Consider the following 19,436-nt stretch of genomic DNA (forward strand, 5'->3'; position numbering starts at 1 on the left):
AGTTGAAGCAAAGGCGCCAATTTCCCGATCCACCAACATTGATTTTGTTGGGCCCTTCTCTTTGATTAGGGGATGGAAAGGGCCCCAACCCCAGCCAGTGTGGTTAAAGCCAGGTCCTGGTCCTGGTTGGCCATGCTTATCTCAACCAACAGTACTGGAAAGGGTCTTTTGCCAACCTGTTCAGCCCATGTTCACAACAAAGTTCAAGAGTACCTGAAGAGATTGTAAAAAATTGGACATGTTTACGAGGAGGAAAGAGGACTCTGACGGATATGAAAAGCATTAATTGAACCTCTTTCTACATCGGTAGGCGGGAAAATGGAAAGTACGACGGAAAGGGTTTTGGTTATGAAACCACGATTGCCTAAGTCGTCACCGGTCCTCCCTCCTTCCCCTACTTACCTTTGCAGCAATTTTAATGGGAAAGAAGGAGAGAACCATTTTCCCTTTTAATGAATAACAATCCGTGCACTCTTGCTTATTTCAGTTCAGGGGATTTAGCTCTTTAGGCTGCAAGATTAATTGAGGGAAAAAAACACTATTTCAGAGTTCGAGCGTGAAACAAACTCTTAGCATCTCCTCTAAAAACATAAGAAAAGACTTGTAGGGCAATGGGTTGGTGGAGACTTTTTTTTTTTTCGAATAGCAGATTTCATTGAAAGAAGCAGAGTCACACAAATCAGTGAAGACTCCACATAGAGATACAAGAGCTGTACACAAAATGCAGGCTACACATCTCAAAACAAGGCAGCAAGCAAAGCCCCGAAACAGCAAAGGGGATCTGCATGCATGCCAGACACAGGAAAAAAAAAATGCACAAAACACAGTTATGGGTTGGACCCAGAATGGATGAACTTTGTTGGCATAATAATAGTCGTTTTTAATTTCATGTGTTTTATTCACCACAATGTCGCCAGTTGACCCAAAACGGCCTGTGAACCAGTCACCGCTACAACATTTACATGGGTACGCCGACACATTTGGCCACAGGTTGCTGTGATTTTATAATGACGGTTTACCATTAGATTATGATTGACCTTTATTTGGGGTAAACTTCAGTAACACCCCTTATGGTTTTATGTTTTCTCACTTAATATCTTGAGGTCTTATTCTATTTTCACAGTGGAGTAACAGTGTTAATTTAATTGAACAACACACAAAAACCCTAATCTTTAATTTAAATTTTCAAAGTTTTGCCACTAAAGTTATGAAAATTGAAAACTTGAACCATAAATTACAAAAATTTAAAATATAATCATCAAATCATAAATTTAAAACACAAAATAATTAACAATAAAATGAATCTCAACTTTTTGGAACAACTTGAAAATCTTTACTCAAGAGAGAAAATTCAAGTAGTTGAGGAAAGGAAGAGGCGAAGTAGAAATAGCGGCACATCATCAAAAGAAAAATGGAGGAGAGATGACGCTAGTTGTTGGAGAAGATAAAAGGTTATGTCCTGGAAAAAAGGAAGAGAAAGAAACGATGGTAAAGAAAGAGAGAAAAAAAAATGAAAATCGTCAATAGGAAACATTGGGTGTAATTGGAATTTTAAATTAATTAATTTGAGCATGTGATGGAAATTTGAGAAACCCTGACGCCTAATCCCATGATTGGAACAGAACAAGACCCCAGGATGTTAAGAGGGAAACCATCAAACCACAAGGGGTGTTATTGAAGTTTAACCTTTTATTGGAAAACAGGTTTTATAAATACACAGTACCTAAGAAATGAGATACAAGAACACACTTTCTATTGTGACGATTCATCAGAGACGACCCTTTGATGTAAAGCCACCAAGCCTTGCAAACAGCAGCAGCAGCAGCAGTAGTAGTAGTAGTAGTAGTAAAGCTCACGCCCACCTGTTCTTAATTCTAACCATTAAGCCATGCTTCATGTGAAGAATTATGCTGTGTTTTGGAGTCACTTTCTGACCTGCAATCACATGGACATTATAGTTGTGAATTATTGCCGCTGCCGTAGCCTTCATTACAATGAAAGCCAAGTCTTTTCCCAGACAGATCCTTGGTCCAGCATTGAAGGCTAAGAATTTGCTTGGCAGCTCACGTTTAATCTTTCCTTCCTCAGTGATCCACCTTTCGGGCTTGAATTCATTGCAATCCTTTCCCCATAACCATGTCATCCTTCCCATTGCATGTATGGCCATTACGACTCTTGTGTTTTTATCGAGGCAATGGCCAGTTGGAAGAATGTTCTTTTGAGTAGCTGTCCTAAATTCAAAAGGAACTGGCGGACATAACCTTAGTGTTTCACATAAAGTCGCGTGGAGATACGCCAGCTTATTCAACTCGTTTAAGGACGATGGTAGTTGACATTCCCCCACCTTTTTGGTTGACAAGTTTTTCTCCAATTCTTCTCTGATTTTAGTCTCAACCGAAGGGTTCTTGGAGAGGTGATAGAAGAACCAAGAGAGAACAGTACTGTTGGTGTCATCAGTGGCAAACATAATATGTATAAGGTTGTCCCTTATTACGCTATCACGTGGTGTTGGTCCTGTCACCTCATTTCCTGTCAAGTAACACTTTAAGAAATTGAAATTCTCTTCATCATCGTTCGATGCCATTGCTTTGTTGGATTTTTCGCGTTGAAGCGATATATATTCTGCTAGGAGATCGTCCAGAGCTTTCCAAGCACGGCTTCGTCTCTTCTCTTTTCCAATCTGAAGCCAACTTAGCAGCTTCCACAGGTTGTCAGGCATGATATACCGATAAAACGCCGTCTCCCAAGCATCACTCATGGCATCGTGGAATCGGTTTTTAGGATATTCAAGAGACAGCAGCTGAGGGTTACTTCCGGTAGCCATCATGCAAGCGATATCAAACGCATGCCTCGCTAACAAATCTTGCAAATCCACTACCAGGTCTCCTTTAGAAACATGCTCTAGTACTTTAATAAGCCCTTGCTCTATACGATCCGGAATGAGCTTTGCCATTGATTTGTGGAACTGTGGGTGGTTCAAGAAGGCATGGAAAATTTTCCTTTGGCTTTTCCATGCCTCACCATCGGAATTGAAAAGCGCTTCTCCGAAAATATCAAATTGCTTCATCCATTCGGATCCTTTCGGATATATTGAACTGTTTGTGCTCATTATGTAGCGCACATTCTCAGGATCACATGTACCAAGGAAACTTGTATTGGTAAACCAGATTCCTTTGTACATATAAGTGCCCTTGCATTTTTCCAGGACTTCAGGAACTATTTCATGCATCCGATGAAAGTGGAGAAGCATTGTGGGAAGCATGCCAATAAGTGGCCAGCTCCGGGGAAGGCCACTGTTATCAAGGAAACGAAGTAGAAAACGAAGTAAAATGAGCGTGAAGGCAATGTATACAACATAGCCGGAAACTGCCATCTTGGTTTGGTTTTGCAAGGCTAGAAGTTCCATAGCCAGGCCACTTCTGAACCAGGGCTTCTATTTATGGTTAGGCAAGGTGGGGTATGTATTACCTCTAATTGCATAAGATCTTTGTGAAATCAAGCCCACATGCAACGCAATTACTCTCTTCCCAATTTAACGCTTCAAAAACCGAGAGGTTGTTGAGCATTTATAATCACGAATTGGTCAGTTGCCTGTGCTCTGAATTGTGGTGTCTCTTCAATGACAATGATGATAACTTTTTTTTTTGTAATTGAGAGAAAGAATTCAAACTTTGATTTTTAAGTAAAAATCATTCACTACTTAATAATTCAAATACTCGTATACTATGATGACTTTAATTGTCAAAGCAAATTATATATATAAACCACAAAGCCCTATCTTTATTTATGAGTTATTAAAAAAAAGGAAACTAATTAAGATTAGATATGGTCATTTATCAATTGCACTGAGTTTTGGGTTGATTAAACTTGAAAATCTTCTTTGATTAAGATTTTAGTTTGTGTTTAGTTGAATAGTTTTAAATTTCTTGTTTGTTCTATTCTTATTTTATTTTGGATTTTTGTATTATAAAATGGATCTCTAAGAAATAGCATATTTAGAAGCTTTAGAGATGAAAACTTTATAATTTTATCTTGTGCTCTAGATAGAGCTAGAATGGGTGTGAATAAGTGTTCTTGTAAGGATATTGAGAGAAGATGTGTACAACAAGTCTTAGGATTGATTTGAAAAACTATTAAAAAAGATTTTATTGTACTTTAATTTATCAATAATAAAAGAACCATTTACTTCACAAACATAAGCAAAAGGCTGAACTATATAAATTCTTATTTTTTATTTATTTGATTTTTTTAGATCTTATATTTGTTATTGTTTGGACAATTTTCATAACAAATTATTGTGAGAAAAAAAAGTTCAAAAGTTTGATATTCCTATAGTAACTTAAATCTTTGGTTGTTGTAAAAGGAATTCTTATGATAGAAAGATGAAACGTTACAAACAAGTAAAAAAATGTGCTAGAAGCGGCAGAAAAAAAGATTGGAGCAATTCCTATAACATTGAGTGTTGTGACAGGTGAAAAACAATAAGAAGAAGATTAATTTAATGACGAGGGCCGCATTTTTTCTATGCTACTAATACGTGTACTTGCTCTGCTATTCTGTCCAAGCCTGGCTGAGGAAGAGTTACAGGGCGTAAAACAAAAAAAATATGCTTATTTTGTTTTGGTCGGGAATACTATATTTTAAAGTAAATATATGATAAATAATAAATAAAAGGTCACTCCATTTAAGAAGTGGAAGAGAATTAAGGAGAGAATTTAGAGAGAGAAGCTTTGGAAGATCATCTGTTAGCTCAAGGGATATGACCCCTTTAAATGAATTATGAGGCTCTATATATGGTGCTAAAAGTAGCGGTTACTCAAGAATAGGCTTTAATACACCTCATGAATAGCATTATTGTGAATATCTTTAATGTGAGTAACCATTACTGTGATTGGTGCAACAAAACTTGTTTTCAAGTAAAAGGTAATAAAGAAGAGATATATGTAAAAAAGTATAAGAGAAGAAGCTGTACATGAATAAGTACAAGAGAAAAAGGTATATGTGAATAGGTATACAAGAAGAAGGTAAGATGGTAAAACATTTGTTCTTTAAGAAAAGGTCACGAGAAATACTTCTTAACCACCTCCATATCTAAGTCACTAAGCTAAACTCTTCAGAACATCTTAAGATGAAAGTAACTTATGAACCCTGTCATTTATTTTAAGTTGCTTTTACTGTCGTTCGTGTGAAGTGATTGCTCTGTGCGAAGTAACTGTTCTACTTGTATTAGTTATTCAATATGGAGTAGTGCTTTACTTATTCTAGTTATTCTGCGTGAAGTAACGCTTTATTTGTTCTATTTGATTTGCATAAATTAATATTTTATTTATTTTAGTTGTTCTATGTGAAGTAGCGTTTCACCCATTTAAGAATTAATAAATAATTACAATTACAATTTATTTTTCTTATTTGTATATTAAAAGTGGATGGAAAGAAAAGATTTGAGGACATAATTGTTATAAAATGATCGATTTCGTTTGGTAATCAAAAAATAACTTGTTGAGAGAAAAATTTTTCTGTGTAAAATATTTTATAGGAAAATGTAATGTTTTCTATTATTTGAATAAATTGTCAAAACACTTTTCTAGTTGTTTGGATCATTATGTGAAAAATATTTTTCACCATCATTGTTGGAGTTGAGTGTTAAAATGATAAATAAGAGTTGATTACAAAATAATGGTGTCATTTGATTCCGACCAATTTCTGATCAAAATTAAGGATGAAAATGAAAATGAATAAAATAAATAATAATATTTTTCAAAATATTTAACCACATATATCCAATGAAAGTAAACCCTAAACACTATAAAAATATTAATGTTTATCAATTGTGTAAAACATCACATTTTATATTTATTAATGTGTATTCATTAAGTGATGATTATTGAAATATTTTTTATTATAATTATTAGTAAAATTTATTCAATTTATAAATAAAAATTTTAATTGCATTGAATGATTTAATTAAAAAATATTTTTTAATTTTTAATAGTATTGAATAATTTAAATATTAAAATTTTAAGTTAAAATATTTTAATTAAATATTATTTTTTAATTTTTTAATATTTTAAGTTAGATATTAACATTTTTTGTATTTTTTAATATTTTAAGTTAAATATTAATACTCATCAAATTTTTACTACTGTGTTTAGTATAAAATATTTTTTCAATTTTTAAATCTATACCACTATGTTTAGTATAAAATATTTTTTCAATTTTTTTAAAAATGTCTTACGCCTCTCGATGGTGTAAAACATTTTCTATGATCAATGCATATTTTTTTTATTGACTTTGTAAAATATTTTACATCTAGACAAAATTTTTCATCTTACAAATAAGTATAAAACAAACCCTAATTTAAAAAAGTTTTTTTTTCATTTATATGAAAATTAGATTTTGAGATTGTAAGAAAACAAATTGTTAATTTATCTAATTTTTAATTAAAAACGAATAAATTTATATATTTTGTACTTTTAATATTTTAAAAATGAAAAATTATTTCACTTTATAGCTGCAAATACAAAATTAAATAAAGTAAATTCTTATATATATATTTTAGCAATTTTCTTAACATTGTCAATCCTCTGCATTAAATAGCGGTGCAGGCAGACGTTTGCCTTTAATGACCCATTTGGTAATTTTCAGGAATTGACCATAGCTAATTAACAAGCTAGTGGCAGGGCAAGGCATTTAATACCACCAAACCCACCCGTAAATATGACGACTTCTGCAACTACCTGCATGGAAATAAATAAATTGAATGGGAACGTATCCGTCGAAGATTCGTCGGCCGGCACGCCAGCTTTGTTTTGGCCCCAAGAAATAGCATGCATTTTTTATATATATATATAAAAAGTAAGCTTCTCTCATTAAGTGATGAAAGAACAGAATTTCTTGCGTAAATCTTTGGCTCTTAGCGTCTCTCTGAAACAAACCTAAAATTTTATTCAAGAATGTCTTATGAAGAAGACATGCGCTACATCCTTATCTTATTTTTTGTAATCATAAGAAAATCAAAGAAAAATAAAACTAGCTGTTCGAGTAGATTAAACAAAGATTAAAACAGTTTATTAGCACGTTAATTCTGTTAACAAAGTAAAATAGGACACTAAGACACCACGCAGTGCTGTATGGGATCTTCTTTGTTTCTCGTATTCCAAGGATTAGTAGTGCCAACGGAATAGTGGTACCACCATGAACCTCATGCCGCCCGCCTTACAATGGACGCCATTACGTTCACCGCAAGCGAAGTAATGGGGTCTCCACCTCTTAAGCACAAACTCGAACCCATCCCCGCCTCCTTGCGTTGGGTTTGCAATCATCTTTGCTCTCTTCAAGTCGCAATTCAGGTAGCTCCAAAAGTCATGAAATAAGTAGACGCTGTGAGGGAATGTGTTGTTGGTTGGTGGGTCGTACTTGAACACTGCAATTAAACCACTGTCATCAATGTCGACATTTATAGAAAGTTTTTATTTTGTTTTGTTTTGTTTTTTCTTCTTTGAAAATTATAGAGCAGCTTTCATCGAACCTGGGAGAATGAAAAGGTTCCCACCAGTAAGAGGGACATAAACGAATACATGAAGAAAGGGTATTGCTCGATATGCACTGAGGTAAAGTTTCTATTTTGTTGTCAGGGAAGAAAATGGTAAAGAAGCTTAACTCACCAAGAGTATCATTGAAGTAAAACGGTGCATTTTGGAACGCCCATTCGGAGTAGTTGAACCCGAAATGCCAGTTCTCTGAACCACCCACAATGATTTTGTTGGGGCCTGCTGTTTCATTAAGGGGTTGATTATGATGGGAGCCCCAGCCCCAGCCCCAGCCCCAACCAGTGTAGTTAGAGCTATGGCCCCAGTCCCTGTTGCCCATGCTTCCTCCCAACATGGAAGCAGCTATCAGAGCAAGGATGAGTCCATGTGCATGTGTGAAACCCATGTTCACAGCCCAAGTAATTTCAAGACCAAATACTGAAGAAAAAGATTGTACAACTCGATGTTGTTGGCATTGGCAGGGTAGTGGAAGAGGCTTATATAGGGGTGAGAGGAGGTAGAAAATGGTGCTAATCTGCCAAATTGACCCTTTGTCTGAGTTTGGGTAGGCGAGGAAGTTGAAATATGATGCAATATGGTTTTTCTATAAGAGAATTACACGTTTTCTCTAAGTCGTCCACGCTTGTTCAATGAGTGATATCCAACTCTCCCATACACCACAGAATGAAATCAATTATGGTTTTTGGGGCCTTTTGGCACTTGAAGTTGAAAAAAATTGAAGATAAAATGGTACATAAAATTAGTATATCAATAAACAACTCTTTTTCATTTTACACAAACCTTACTAGGAAACGTGGATTGGTAGGCAATTAGTGAAAACATAGCGTAATCATTTCTTGCTATTCTTTCTATTTCTTTTCTTTTCTTTTTTTTTTTTATCATGAGCTTAAAAGTTTGGTTTGTGAAGAAGTGTTGGAGTCAAACGTACATACCATAACCATTTAGCCAAAAAAAAACCAAGTCAAAAGGTGTATAGATCATGCCACTTAGAGAATTGATAGAAACATTAAACATGCATTGGCATACGTTTACATGATGTTATACTGACGAGTTAATCAATTAGCAAATGCTTAATCGTTTTGAGAAACTAATTAACAAAAAAATCCCATATTCAGTTTTTTTCTTCCTTTTTGAAGACAGAAAATCATATATTCTTTGAATTAACTATATAATATTTTACCACATCAAAATTAAGTACTAATTAATATTCAGTTAAAGTATATAACGATAAGTAATTACTATTCTTTCGTATCGGTAAACCTGAAATTATTTGAAATTATTGATGCATTATTGCAATTCATAAAGGAGCTTACCCTTGCTTACTTTCATATCTATTGAAATTTGCCCTTGGATATTAATTTTGTCCACCAATCACATGATGAAAATCAAGAATTACAGCAATGAATTAAAAAAAAAAATGGGGCAGTGATCTTCAACCAGCAATGACACCAGTGTTTGTTCATGAATCATGTTTGCTTTTTTGCTTATATACTATTAAATAACAATCATGGCGAAGTCAATAATCTCCTGCAGTATGACACAACTATGACAAGTTTCATGTCGACAATTGAACTCTGCTCATTGACAAAAGAGTGTCGTAATGCACATTCTTTTTGAACAAATTCCGACAGATGGACGAAGTCTGCAGGAGATTTTCGGAGAAGACTAATATCTTTGGACTTAGATTGGCGGCTTTATGCCTTTTAGGTGGGAACCAAGGTTGGTGAAGTTCAACGATATTTCTTGCCTCATGGAGACCGTGGACTCATGGTTTCAGTTCTTTAGGTTCGTTATTGTAAAAATACCAGAAAAATGGAAATAACCCAATTAAATAAGCATGGCTACGGACCTTTATATTGACTCTCATTGGTTTTTTCATTCTGGCTCACGACTTTCGTGCATATCACTAACTTTAAAGAGGTTTGAGGAGATTTGGTACATGAACTGAACATAAAAAGGACTACTGAGCGATGAGGTTGATAAATATACCGTAAATATTGAAGTGTATAACTCTTTTTTGGGGGACGAAGGGTTTCCGTTTTCCAATGCAAAAAACCTATGGATAGAGGGAATTAGTAGATTCTGTGTTAAAACAAATTGTTTTTGAATGATTAATGTGGAATTGATACACATTAATGGGACGACCTTGGGCCTCAAGATTGTTGCAGGACTCGCATTTGAAGCAGAAAAGAAGTCATAGATCCAGTAGGAAACCAATGCAGCAAAACCCAAAGCACTAAGTAGCAAATCTATGAGAACGAAAACATTTTCTTCGGGAAAAGCAATCGCATTAAATTAAGAAATTACAAGCTTATATTGGAGAACATGGCCTGAGACTGAAAGCGATGAATTCGTGCCTTGGCTAGCGAACCTCTAATTCATTGAACATTATTAATCTCAGCTTATTCTTCTTTCAATCAAGCTAAAACAGGGAAAAAGAAAAAAGGCTCAATACAATGTTGTGAACAAAAATGATATGGAACACAGGCACTGCATCTTCCCCGGATTCTAAGCCTCGTGTCCGTCAGTAGTTCCAACGGCGCAGCGGAACCACAGCGAATTTCATAAGACCAACGTTGCAATGGAAGCCATTACGTTCACCACAAGCAAAGTAATAAGGTCTCCACCTCTTCAACACGAACTCAAACCCATTTCCACCTCCCTGAGTTGGGTTTGCAATCATCTCAGCTTTTCTTAAGTCACAGTTGAGGAAGCTGCGCAGGTTGGGGAGCAAGTAGACACTGTGAGGAAACGTGGTGTTGCTTGGTGGATCATATTTGAACACTGCCAAACGTATATAAAAAAATATCAATTTCCCAGCTCCATTTTGAAATAAAAAAACCAACAGAATCGAGAATTTTAAGATCTAACTTACCTAGAGTATCTTTGAAGTAGAAGGGAGCGTTTTTGAGAGACCAATCGGTGTAGTTGACACCAAATCGCCAATTCTGTGATCCACCAACAATGATCTTCTTGGGGCCATTGGTATGATTGTGGGGATGATGGGAGCCCCAGGCGGAGTGGTTAAAGCCATAGCCCCAGTCCTTGTTGGCCAAGCTTACTCCCAACATGGAAGCAGCAAACAGCACTAGAACAAGTCCTTGAGCAAATGTAAATCTACCCATTTTGTCAGTAAAGTTTAAAGAGTGAAAGAAAGTAGAACAATTCGATGTTGTTGGTGGCAATGGGAGGATGACCAGACAGGCTTTTATAAGGAAGACCGAGTGAGAGAAAGTTGTTTTAAGTGCTAATATGCCCAAATGAACCCATTTCAACATTGGTAGGCAAAAATGGGAAAAGTGATATCACAGGTTAATGTTGACATTTTCTTTAAGTCATTCACATTCCATTATGGTCACTTTTCCCATTCTTCATCCTTTTATTCTTTCTTCTTCTGATTTTTCACACTATTTATATGCTACTTGGATGACCAAAACGATGTGTCATAGTCAATTTGTTCCCTAAAAAACTAAAGTGTCAAAGTTAACCGTATATAGTGGATAGTGGATATCTAATTAAAAGTCAAAGATTTAAAAATACCAAACCTTAAAATTCATTTGTGGGACTAACAAGAAAATAGAAACAACGATCATACGCTTGCATGATGTAACAATGACGAATAAATTACAAACAAATAAAACAGAAATATATTGATTGTTAGATTTAACAATGTATTTGTACTTGTCATGCATGTATAGTTTTAAATTAATGTGATATCCATATTATATATTGATCCAGAATATTATATTTTTAATTTATTTAATGATTGAAAATTTATTATTTCAAATGAGTATTTAGACATTTTTAATGAACTTAAAGTTTGAAAAGAATAATCTATGTTACAAAATATAAAATTTAATGGTGAATTAACTAAATATAAATCGTATAAAAAATAATGAAAGAGTGTAAAACTAATTGTAAATGGGTCCTCCTCTTTATATATATTATAGATAATGAATTAATTTCAAAAGGTTGAAATTAAGATTTTTTTAATTCTTAAAATTGTTGAAATATATAATTTGAATTTTTCTCCTCCAACTTAAACTAAAGAAACATAAACAATTCACTAAAAATATATTTAGAAATATTTTACATATGTTCATTTATAGTTTGATATATATACAATGGATTAATTTTTAATGTTCAAGCAAATTAAAAGGGTATTAAATTTGTGAACTATAAATGGATTGAACTAATCAATGTAATGTAGTTTAATTGTAAAACGATGAATTATTCTTTTAATCTTATTTTCATACATTTGATTATTGAAATTGTCTATAATATTATACAACATATAGAGAGATTATTCACGCGGTGACAGTGAAGGACCAAAGGCAACACTAACTGATACCGATGAAGTACCATTTTCACATGTCAAATGATTGGGATCAAACAGTATAATACTCTCAATCTTATTGTAGAACCAGTATTGTTTAAAATACCAGAGGACTTTGCAACAACTTCCAACTGTTTAATTATGGCTATATGCAAAGATTGAGGGCTAGCTACAGCTGATCAACTCCATCTATTCTTAATCCTAGCCATTTAGCCATGCTTTATGTGGAGAACCTTCAACCACTTGGACGTTGTAGTAATGAAATATGGGTGTAATTGTAGCTTTCATCATGATTAGAGCCAAATTCTTTCCTGGACAAATCCTTGGCCCTGCATTGAAGGAAAAGAATTTGCTTGGGGGCTCACGTCTAAGCTTTCCTTCCTTCGTGCAAGAAAAATATGATATTGTTCCGTATGAGATTACTATTAGGAGTCGTCCCTGTCACCTCTTGTTCTGTTTAAGTAACACTTCAAAAAATTGAAATCGTCTTCATTTTCATTTGATTCCGTTGCCTTCATTGTTTTTTCACGCTGAATTCATACATATTCTGCAAAAGGATTGTCGAGGAATCCAAGCATCGCTTCGCTTCTTTTCTTTCCCAACCTGAAGCCTACTTTGCAGGTTCCACAGGGTACCAGGTATCATAACTCCTGAAACGCTGCTTTCCAAGAATCACTAGAGGCTTTAAAGAATCTATTCTCAGGGAATTCGGTCGACAGAAGTTGGGGGTTATAGCCGGTGGCCATAATGCTGGCAATATCGAATGCATGTGTCACGAACAAGTCTTGCAAGTTCACCTCTAGCTCTTGTTTAGCGGCATGTTCTAGTACTTTAACAAGCCCTTGCTCAATACGGTCGGAAGCGATCTTTGCAACAGATTGGTGGAATCGTGGGTGGTTCAAGAAAGCGCGGAACGATCTCCTATGCCCCTTCCACACCTCACCATCGGAATTGAAAAGCCCTTCTCCGAATATATCATAATACTTTCTCCATTCTGATCCTTTGGGATATATTGAATTTGGATCACTGGTAGCCAGGAAACCTGTGTCAGTAAACCAGATTCCTTTGTATGAGAAATTTCCATTGCTTCTTTCAAGGTCTCATGAATCCTATGGAAGTGGAGAATAATGTTGGATACATCCCAACAAATGGAAAATTGAGAGGGAGATCAATTTTATATAGGAAACGATAGAGAAAATAAAGAAGATCAAGCATTCAAGATAGCCGCAGAATGCCATCATGTTCTTTTGCAAGGCTAAAAAGTTGCCTAGATACTAATAGACTTACAGTTGTGGGTTTGTCGCTATACCCCAAGTTACATTTAAACTAGCCTAGTGTTTATATACAAACTAAAGAAGGGTAGCTTAGCAGCACCTACTTTCCGTACTCTAATCAAGTCCAAGCTCACCCGAGTTATTCCCACATGTTTGCTTGCGCATAATTAGATCATCTATTTCCAAACCAAAACTCCAAGGGATATTTTTTTCCCTCCAGACATATACCTTTCTACGTACAAATTAATTAAGGAAAATATTCTTGACCCTATACACTTCTATCTAAGTATAGTTTTTTTTTTAAAAAAAGAAAATCATTTGTCAACAGGTGATGATTAAATTTAATAATACTATTTACTTGGGATGTATAAAATACGATTTATTTATTTATTTATTTATTTTATAGAGGTGCAGAGGATCCAAGTCCAAATTAATCTATACGTGATCTTCCTCGTTTCCCAGACGTTCCATGCCTCCCCGATTCCTCAGTAATCTCCAAAATCTATACCTAAAACTTAACTATCTTACAATAAAAAATGACTAGTTTTTGCATTCGAAGAGCGGCCGGATGGTGATTTTGGTGATTCTGGACCGATCTTGATGAAAGTGAAGGAAATGGGAGCGCGGCCCATTTGTAATGTAAGGGGAAGGCCCTCATATGAAAGCTAAAATCTATAGAACGTAGAGGGTAAGCCAGCTATGGAATGGGCCGACCTAGGAAGCCCATGGTGCTACTCTCACTTACACACAAATAATTGTAGGCACAAAGGTTTTGGAATTTCAGCACTCAATAACTTACTAATAAATGAGAAAATCACTATTTACACATCTCAAATGGATGGAATTGATTTAATTATGTACATATATATATATATATATATATATATATATATACACACACACACACGAGTGCCACCATGTGACTCAGAGAGGTGCAGGGTCACAATACACTGTCTGAAAATAATAACATTTTAGAAGACGTAAAGCCAAGTAACACTACGCATGGAGTACTACAGCTCAATTCCACCTGTTCTTAATCCTAACCATTAAGCCATTCTTCATTTGATAAAACGCACTGTTTTTTGGAGCAATGTTTTGGCCTTCAATCACATGCACGTTGTAGTTGTGGAGTATTGCCGTTGCCGTAGCCTTCATCAGGAAAAACGACAACTCTTTTCCAGGACAAATCCTTGGTCCTGCAAGGAAGGCGGAGAATTTACTGGGTGCCTCACGCTTAAGCTTTCCTTCCTCCGTGATCCACCTATCTGGCTTGAATTCATGGCAATCTTCTCCCCATAAAAATTCCATCCTGGCCATTGCTTGTATTCCTATTATGATTCTCATATTTCTATCGACGCGATGCCCGCTTGGAAGAATGTCTTGCTGAGCGCATGTCCTGAATTCGAAAGGAATAGGTGGACATAGCCTTAGCGTTTCGCAAAAAGCTGCATGGAGATATGTTAGCTTATTCAGGTCGTTGAAGCAAGATGGTATTTGCAATCCCCCTTCTTCTTTCATTGATAAGTTTTTCTTCACTTCTTCTCTTATTTTGTTTTCAGCCATGGGATTCTTGACGAGGAGATAGAAGAACCAAGACAGAACTAAACTGTAAGTATCGTCACTGGCAAACAAAAAACGTATAACGTTGTCCCTTACAAGACTATCACTTGGTGTTGGGCCAGTCACCTTATGTCCTGTCAAGTAACACTTCAAAAAATTGAAATTATCCCCTTCATCTGCGTTTGATGCCATTGCTTTGTTGGATTTTTCACGTTGAATTGATATATATTCTGCTAAAAGCTCGTCGAAAGCCTTCCAAGCTTCCCTTCGTCTCTTCTCTTTCCCTATCTGAAGCCAACTCTGCAGCTTCCATAGACTGTCAGGCATGACATATCTGTAAAAAGCTGCCTCCAGAGTATCACTCATGGGTTTGTGGAATCGGTTTTCTAGGAATTCAAGGGAGAGTACCCCAGGGTTACAGCCGGTAGCCATTATGCAACCAATATCAAATGCATGTCTTACAAACAAATCTTACAAGTTCACCACTAGCTCTCGTCTCGAAACATACTCTAGTACTTTAACAAGCCCTTGCTCTATACGATCCTCAAGGATCTTTGCAAGTGATTGGTGAAATTGCTGGGGATTTAAGAAAGCATGAAAAATTTTCCTATGATGTTTCCATACCTCACCATCGGAATTGAAAAGTGCTTCTCCAAATATATCAAATTGCTTCAACCACTCGGACCCCTTCAAATATGCTGAATTGTTTGTGCTCAAAATATAACGCACATTCTCAGGATCGCAGGTGGCCAAGAAACTTGTGTTAGTAAACCAAACTCCTCTATACCGAAAGGTGCCATTGCTTCTTTTCAGGACTTCGGCAACTTTCTCATGAACCCTGTGGAAGTTGAGAAGTAATGTTGGAGTCATCCCAACAAATGGCCAGTTTCGTGGGAGACCATTGTAATGTATGAAGCGATAGAGAAAACGAAGAATAACAATTGCCAAGATCATGCATCCAAGATAGCCAGACACTGCCATCATGTTGACTCTTAAGAATGCTTAAAGGTTGTTTATGGCATATTCTCAATCAACCCAATCTATACATATAGGTGTAGCCTTGCCCCTAATGAGTCACAATCAGAACAGCATTGCTATCTATAAATGAGAGGTTGCCAAGTGGCCATGGATTTAATGACCCAAATATGGAACACTACTGTAAGACTGCAAATTGAGTCGTCGGCTTAATATTTTCCATAAATCTGAATGCATGAAATTGGTCCATCCCTCCATTAATATCACATATGGTCCTCATCCAATTAATCCTCCAATTTGACGGTCCCTTTTGAGCATGTTTATCCACATCCCCATGCCAATGCTATCAATAAACGTTGGCAATTGTTCATCCAAGTCATACATATATGCCTCATAATTCTAGTTCTAGTATACCTACAAATCATATATAAATGCCATGCGGTTGCGAAAGTTATAAATTAATTGAAATTTGGCCAAGTTGACCTTACATTTGATTGCTAAGATGAAAATTATGTTGGAAGGCTCCCCTAACTAACAAGCTTAGCTTGCCCAACTTGTTCATACACGAACTCATAGTTGCTCCATCTGGTGCTGGTATGGTATTAGAGGAAAATCATTCAACCAACTAGTCCAAATCAAAGCGGTCAAATTCTGTATATGAAGATTTTAAAGTTTGAAGGTGAGGGAACATATTGGAGATAAATGGTAATCTTGGGACAATCTTAGATAAACCAAGATAGGTTTTCCGATAAAAATCATAATTTAATTTGAATTAATCTATCTCTCCTATACACTAAAAAAACATAATACCTTCCAATAAAACTATTGATGCCAAACTTAATCCCGAATAAGATTTTATTCTACAAGAGGACATTTTTGAGGATATTGCACTATAGCATTTTTGATTAATTAGGATTGTACATTTTCGAAAGTGCTATTAAAAATATATTTAGAAATATTTTTTGTATATTTTTACAATATATTTAGAAATTTAACTGTATTATATAAATTCTTAACAATATTATAAATAAATTATAATTATAAAAATTCATACACTAACAAAAATTGTAATTTTAATATTGTTAGTAAATGTGAAAAAAAATAAAATTAAAAATGTAAATAACTGTACTTTTTAAAATTTCATTACATATATTGTCTAAAGTGCTTAGCAAAAAAATAGTATAGTTATATATATTGTCTAAAGAAGTGAAATTAAAGCCAGAATTTATAAAAAAAAACAATATATGGATTAAATTGAGCTGAAAATTAAGTACATCCAAGTTTTAATTAATCCCTAAATCAATAATTTCAATAAAGTGCAAGTGTAATATTGTGTCATATATATATATATATTCTATTTAATGCTCATCTTCTACTCTGCGAAACAATAAAGCTGTCGTAATCTATTCTTTCAGTCGTCCCCTGGAACTATATCCCTTTAATTTGTTGCATTTGGTCAGCAATGGCTCCGTTTAAGTCAACATATGTAGGAAGCTCCATATATAGCACGCAAGCCGGTTGCTTGGTGCATGGATCAGACTTAGTGGACAGAGACCAATCATGTGTCAACATTTATTGAAGATTTAAAGGGTTATCTGATTTTCCTCCTTCCTCATTACTTGCATTTTTTAGTGTAAAGTTGGGAATGGGCTATCGGGTGGAAAGCATTGTGCTGGAATATTTATATAAGCGTTCATAACCTATACTAAAATTGTATTTAAAAAAAAAACAATGAAGAATATATTTCAATGTTCCATCCAAATACCATTAACATAAATAGGAGTATATTACTTTCTATAAAAAATATTTTCCTTAAGAAAGTCATATTATTTCAATAAAAGCAAATATTGAAGCTTTAATCTTATTTTACATATGCATATATAGTTGGGGTAACTTATTAGTCCTTAAAACATAAAAGCTAAGCAAAACACGAGCTATAGTTTGCACTATGTTCTGAAGGCTTACCACAGTTCATCATTTCCATCTATTCGTAACCCTAACCATTAAGCCATGCTTCATGTGAAGGAAAGCACTATTTTTTGGCGTCACGTTCTGGCCTTCAATGACATGAACATCATAGTTGTGGATTATAGGTGATGCTGTAGCCTTCATTAGAAAAAAGGACAACTCTTTTCCTGGACAAATTCTCGGTCCTGAAAGGAAAGCAGAGAATTTACTTGGCGGCTCACGTTTGAGCTTTCCTTCCACAGTGATCCACCTCTCGGGCTTGAATTCATGGCAGTCTTCTCCCCACAACCATGCCATCCTTCCCATCGCATGTATGGCTAATATAATTACCATTTGTGGATTGACCCGATGTCCGCTTGGAAGAATGTCTCGCCGAGTAGATGTTCTAAATTCAAAAGGATTAGGTGGGTATAGCCTCAGTGTTTCACATAAAGCAGCTTGGAGATACGGTAGCTTATTCAACTCATCGAAGGACGTCGGTAGCTGCAATTCCCCTACTTTTTTCCATGACAAGTTTCTTTTCAGTTCCTCTCTTATTTTAGCTACAACCGTAGGATTCTTGGAGAGGAGATAGAAGAACCATGTGAGAGCTGTAGTGTAAGTGTCGTTAGCGGCAAACAAAAAATGTATAACATTGTCCCTGATAAGACTATCACTAGGTGTTGGTCCAGTCACCTTATGTCCTGTTAAGTAACAGTTTAAAAAATTGAAATTCTCTTCATTTCCGCTCCATGTGATTGCTTTGTTGGATTTCTCACGTTGAATCGATATATGTTCTGCTAAAACATCGTCAAAATATTTCCAAGCATCGCTTCGTTTCTTCTCTAATCCAACCTGAAGCCAACTCTGCAGCTTCCACAAGCTGTCAGGCATGATACATCTGTAAAACGCTGCCTCCAAAACATCACTCATGGCTTTGTGGAATCGATTTTCTGGAAATTCAATGGAGAGAAATTGAGGGTCAGAACCAGTTGCCAGTATCCAACCAATATCAGATGCATACCTTACAAGCAAATCTTGCAAGTCGACTACTAGCTCTTGTTTAGAAACATGCTCTAGTACTTTAATAAGCCCTTGCTCTAGACGCTCCCGGAGGACCCTTTCAAGGGATTGCAGAAATTGTGGATGATTCAAGAAAGCATGAAAAATTCTCCTTTGACGTTTCCACTCCTCACCATCGGAATTGAAAAGCGCTTCCCCGAATACATCAAATTGCTTCCTCCATTCGGATCCTTTTACATATGCTCTATAGTTTGTGTTCATTAGATACCGCACATTCTGAGGATCGGCTGTGGCCAGGAAACTTGAGTTAGTGAACCAGATTCCTCTATATAGGATGGTGCCATTGCTTTTATCCACGATTTCAGAAACTTTGTCAAGAATCCTGTGGAAGTTGAGAAGTAACGCTGGAGTCATCCCAACAAATGGCCAGTTTCGGGGGTGACCATTGCTATCTACGAAGCGATGGAGAAAACGAAGAAAAGGAATAGCCAAGATCAAGCATACAAGATAAACAAACACACCCATCACGATTCTGGAAGGATATAGATTCAAAGTTGCTAAGAACAGATTCTCAATCAGGGCGCTTTATATGGTTGCAGTCGCCGTGCATTCAATAAGTAAGTCACCATGAAATTAGCTTTGTATTACCTATAACGAAACGTTTCCATCCACTATGCAAAATTTCTAATTAAACTTTTATATTATAAATTGAAAAAAAATTATTGATTTTATATATAAGATAAAAATAGTCGTTAGTGATCATCAAATATA

General features: G+C 35.4%; 3 protein-coding genes and 3 pseudogenes across 4 annotated transcripts; all 6 read right to left on the bottom strand.

The window, feature by feature from the left end:
* Positions 1–1,669: 1,669 nt before the first annotated feature.
* Positions 1,670–3,425, bottom strand: LOC110417983 (alkane hydroxylase MAH1 pseudogene; annotated as a pseudogene).
* Positions 3,426–6,925: 3,500 nt separating this feature from the next.
* On the bottom strand, positions 6,926–7,980 carry LOC110418571 (blue copper protein 1a-like). The gene is made up of 2 exons (XM_021431333.2): positions 7,665–7,980; positions 6,926–7,423 (listed from the first exon to the last, which is right to left on the bottom strand). Exons 1-2 carry the CDS (start codon positions 7,933–7,935, stop codon positions 7,164–7,166), a joined length of 531 nt encoding a protein of 176 aa, XP_021287008.1. The 5' UTR covers positions 7,936–7,980; the 3' UTR covers positions 6,926–7,163.
* Positions 7,981–9,800: 1,820 nt separating this feature from the next.
* On the bottom strand, positions 9,801–10,744 carry LOC110418540 (uncharacterized). Its single transcript, XM_021431293.1, has 2 exons — positions 10,426–10,744; positions 9,801–10,334 (listed from the first exon to the last, which is right to left on the bottom strand). The coding sequence occupies exons 1-2, from the start codon at positions 10,673–10,675 to the stop codon at positions 10,075–10,077; spliced, it is 510 nt and encodes a 169-aa protein (XP_021286968.1). The 5' UTR covers positions 10,676–10,744; the 3' UTR covers positions 9,801–10,074.
* Positions 10,745–12,253: 1,509 nt separating this feature from the next.
* LOC110418033 (alkane hydroxylase MAH1-like) lies at positions 12,254–13,127 on the bottom strand (annotated as a pseudogene).
* A 1,050-nt stretch (positions 13,128–14,177) lies between these two features.
* Positions 14,178–15,704, bottom strand: LOC110418574 (alkane hydroxylase MAH1 pseudogene; annotated as a pseudogene).
* Positions 15,705–17,481: 1,777 nt separating this feature from the next.
* Positions 17,482–19,264, bottom strand: LOC110418252 (alkane hydroxylase MAH1-like). 2 transcript variants are annotated; one of them, XM_089783848.1, is made up of 2 exons: positions 18,339–19,264; positions 18,135–18,253 (listed from the first exon to the last, which is right to left on the bottom strand). In XM_089783848.1, exons 1-2 carry the CDS (start codon positions 19,188–19,190, stop codon positions 18,206–18,208), a joined length of 900 nt encoding a protein of 299 aa, XP_089639974.1. In that variant the 5' UTR covers positions 19,191–19,264; the 3' UTR covers positions 18,135–18,205. The 2 variants fall into 2 exon arrangements, with proteins under 2 accessions (XP_021286600.1, XP_089639974.1); XM_021430925.1 differs by having other exon boundaries at positions 17,482–19,264.
* Positions 19,265–19,436: the final 172 nt, after the last annotated feature.

Source organism: Theobroma umbraticum, unplaced genomic scaffold (assembly GCF_002168275.2).
Source record: "Theobroma umbraticum cultivar Fairchild unplaced genomic scaffold, ASM216827v3 scaffold_50.0, whole genome shotgun sequence".
NCBI classification, from domain to species: Eukaryota; Viridiplantae; Streptophyta; class Magnoliopsida; order Malvales; family Malvaceae; genus Theobroma; species Theobroma umbraticum.

Bases quoted from the DNA above. Each gene is read 5' to 3' on its own strand.
- LOC110418252 (XM_021430925.1), bottom strand. From the start codon at position 19,190: ATGGGTGTGTTTGTTTATCTTGTATGCTTGATCTTGGCTATTCCTTTT.
- LOC110418540 (XM_021431293.1), bottom strand. From the start codon at position 10,675: ATGGGTAGATTTACATTTGCTCAAGGACTTGTTCTAGTGCTGTTTGCT. The intron at 10,335-10,425 runs GTAAGTTAGATC...TACGTTTGGCAG, and splicing joins CTACTTCAAAGATACTCTAG to TGTTCAAATATGATCCACCA.
- LOC110418571 (XM_021431333.2), bottom strand. From the start codon at position 7,935: ATGGGTTTCACACATGCACATGGACTCATCCTTGCTCTGATAGCTGCT. The intron at 7,424-7,664 runs GTGAGTTAAGCT...GTTTAATTGCAG, and splicing joins TTACTTCAATGATACTCTTG to TGTTCAAGTACGACCCACCA.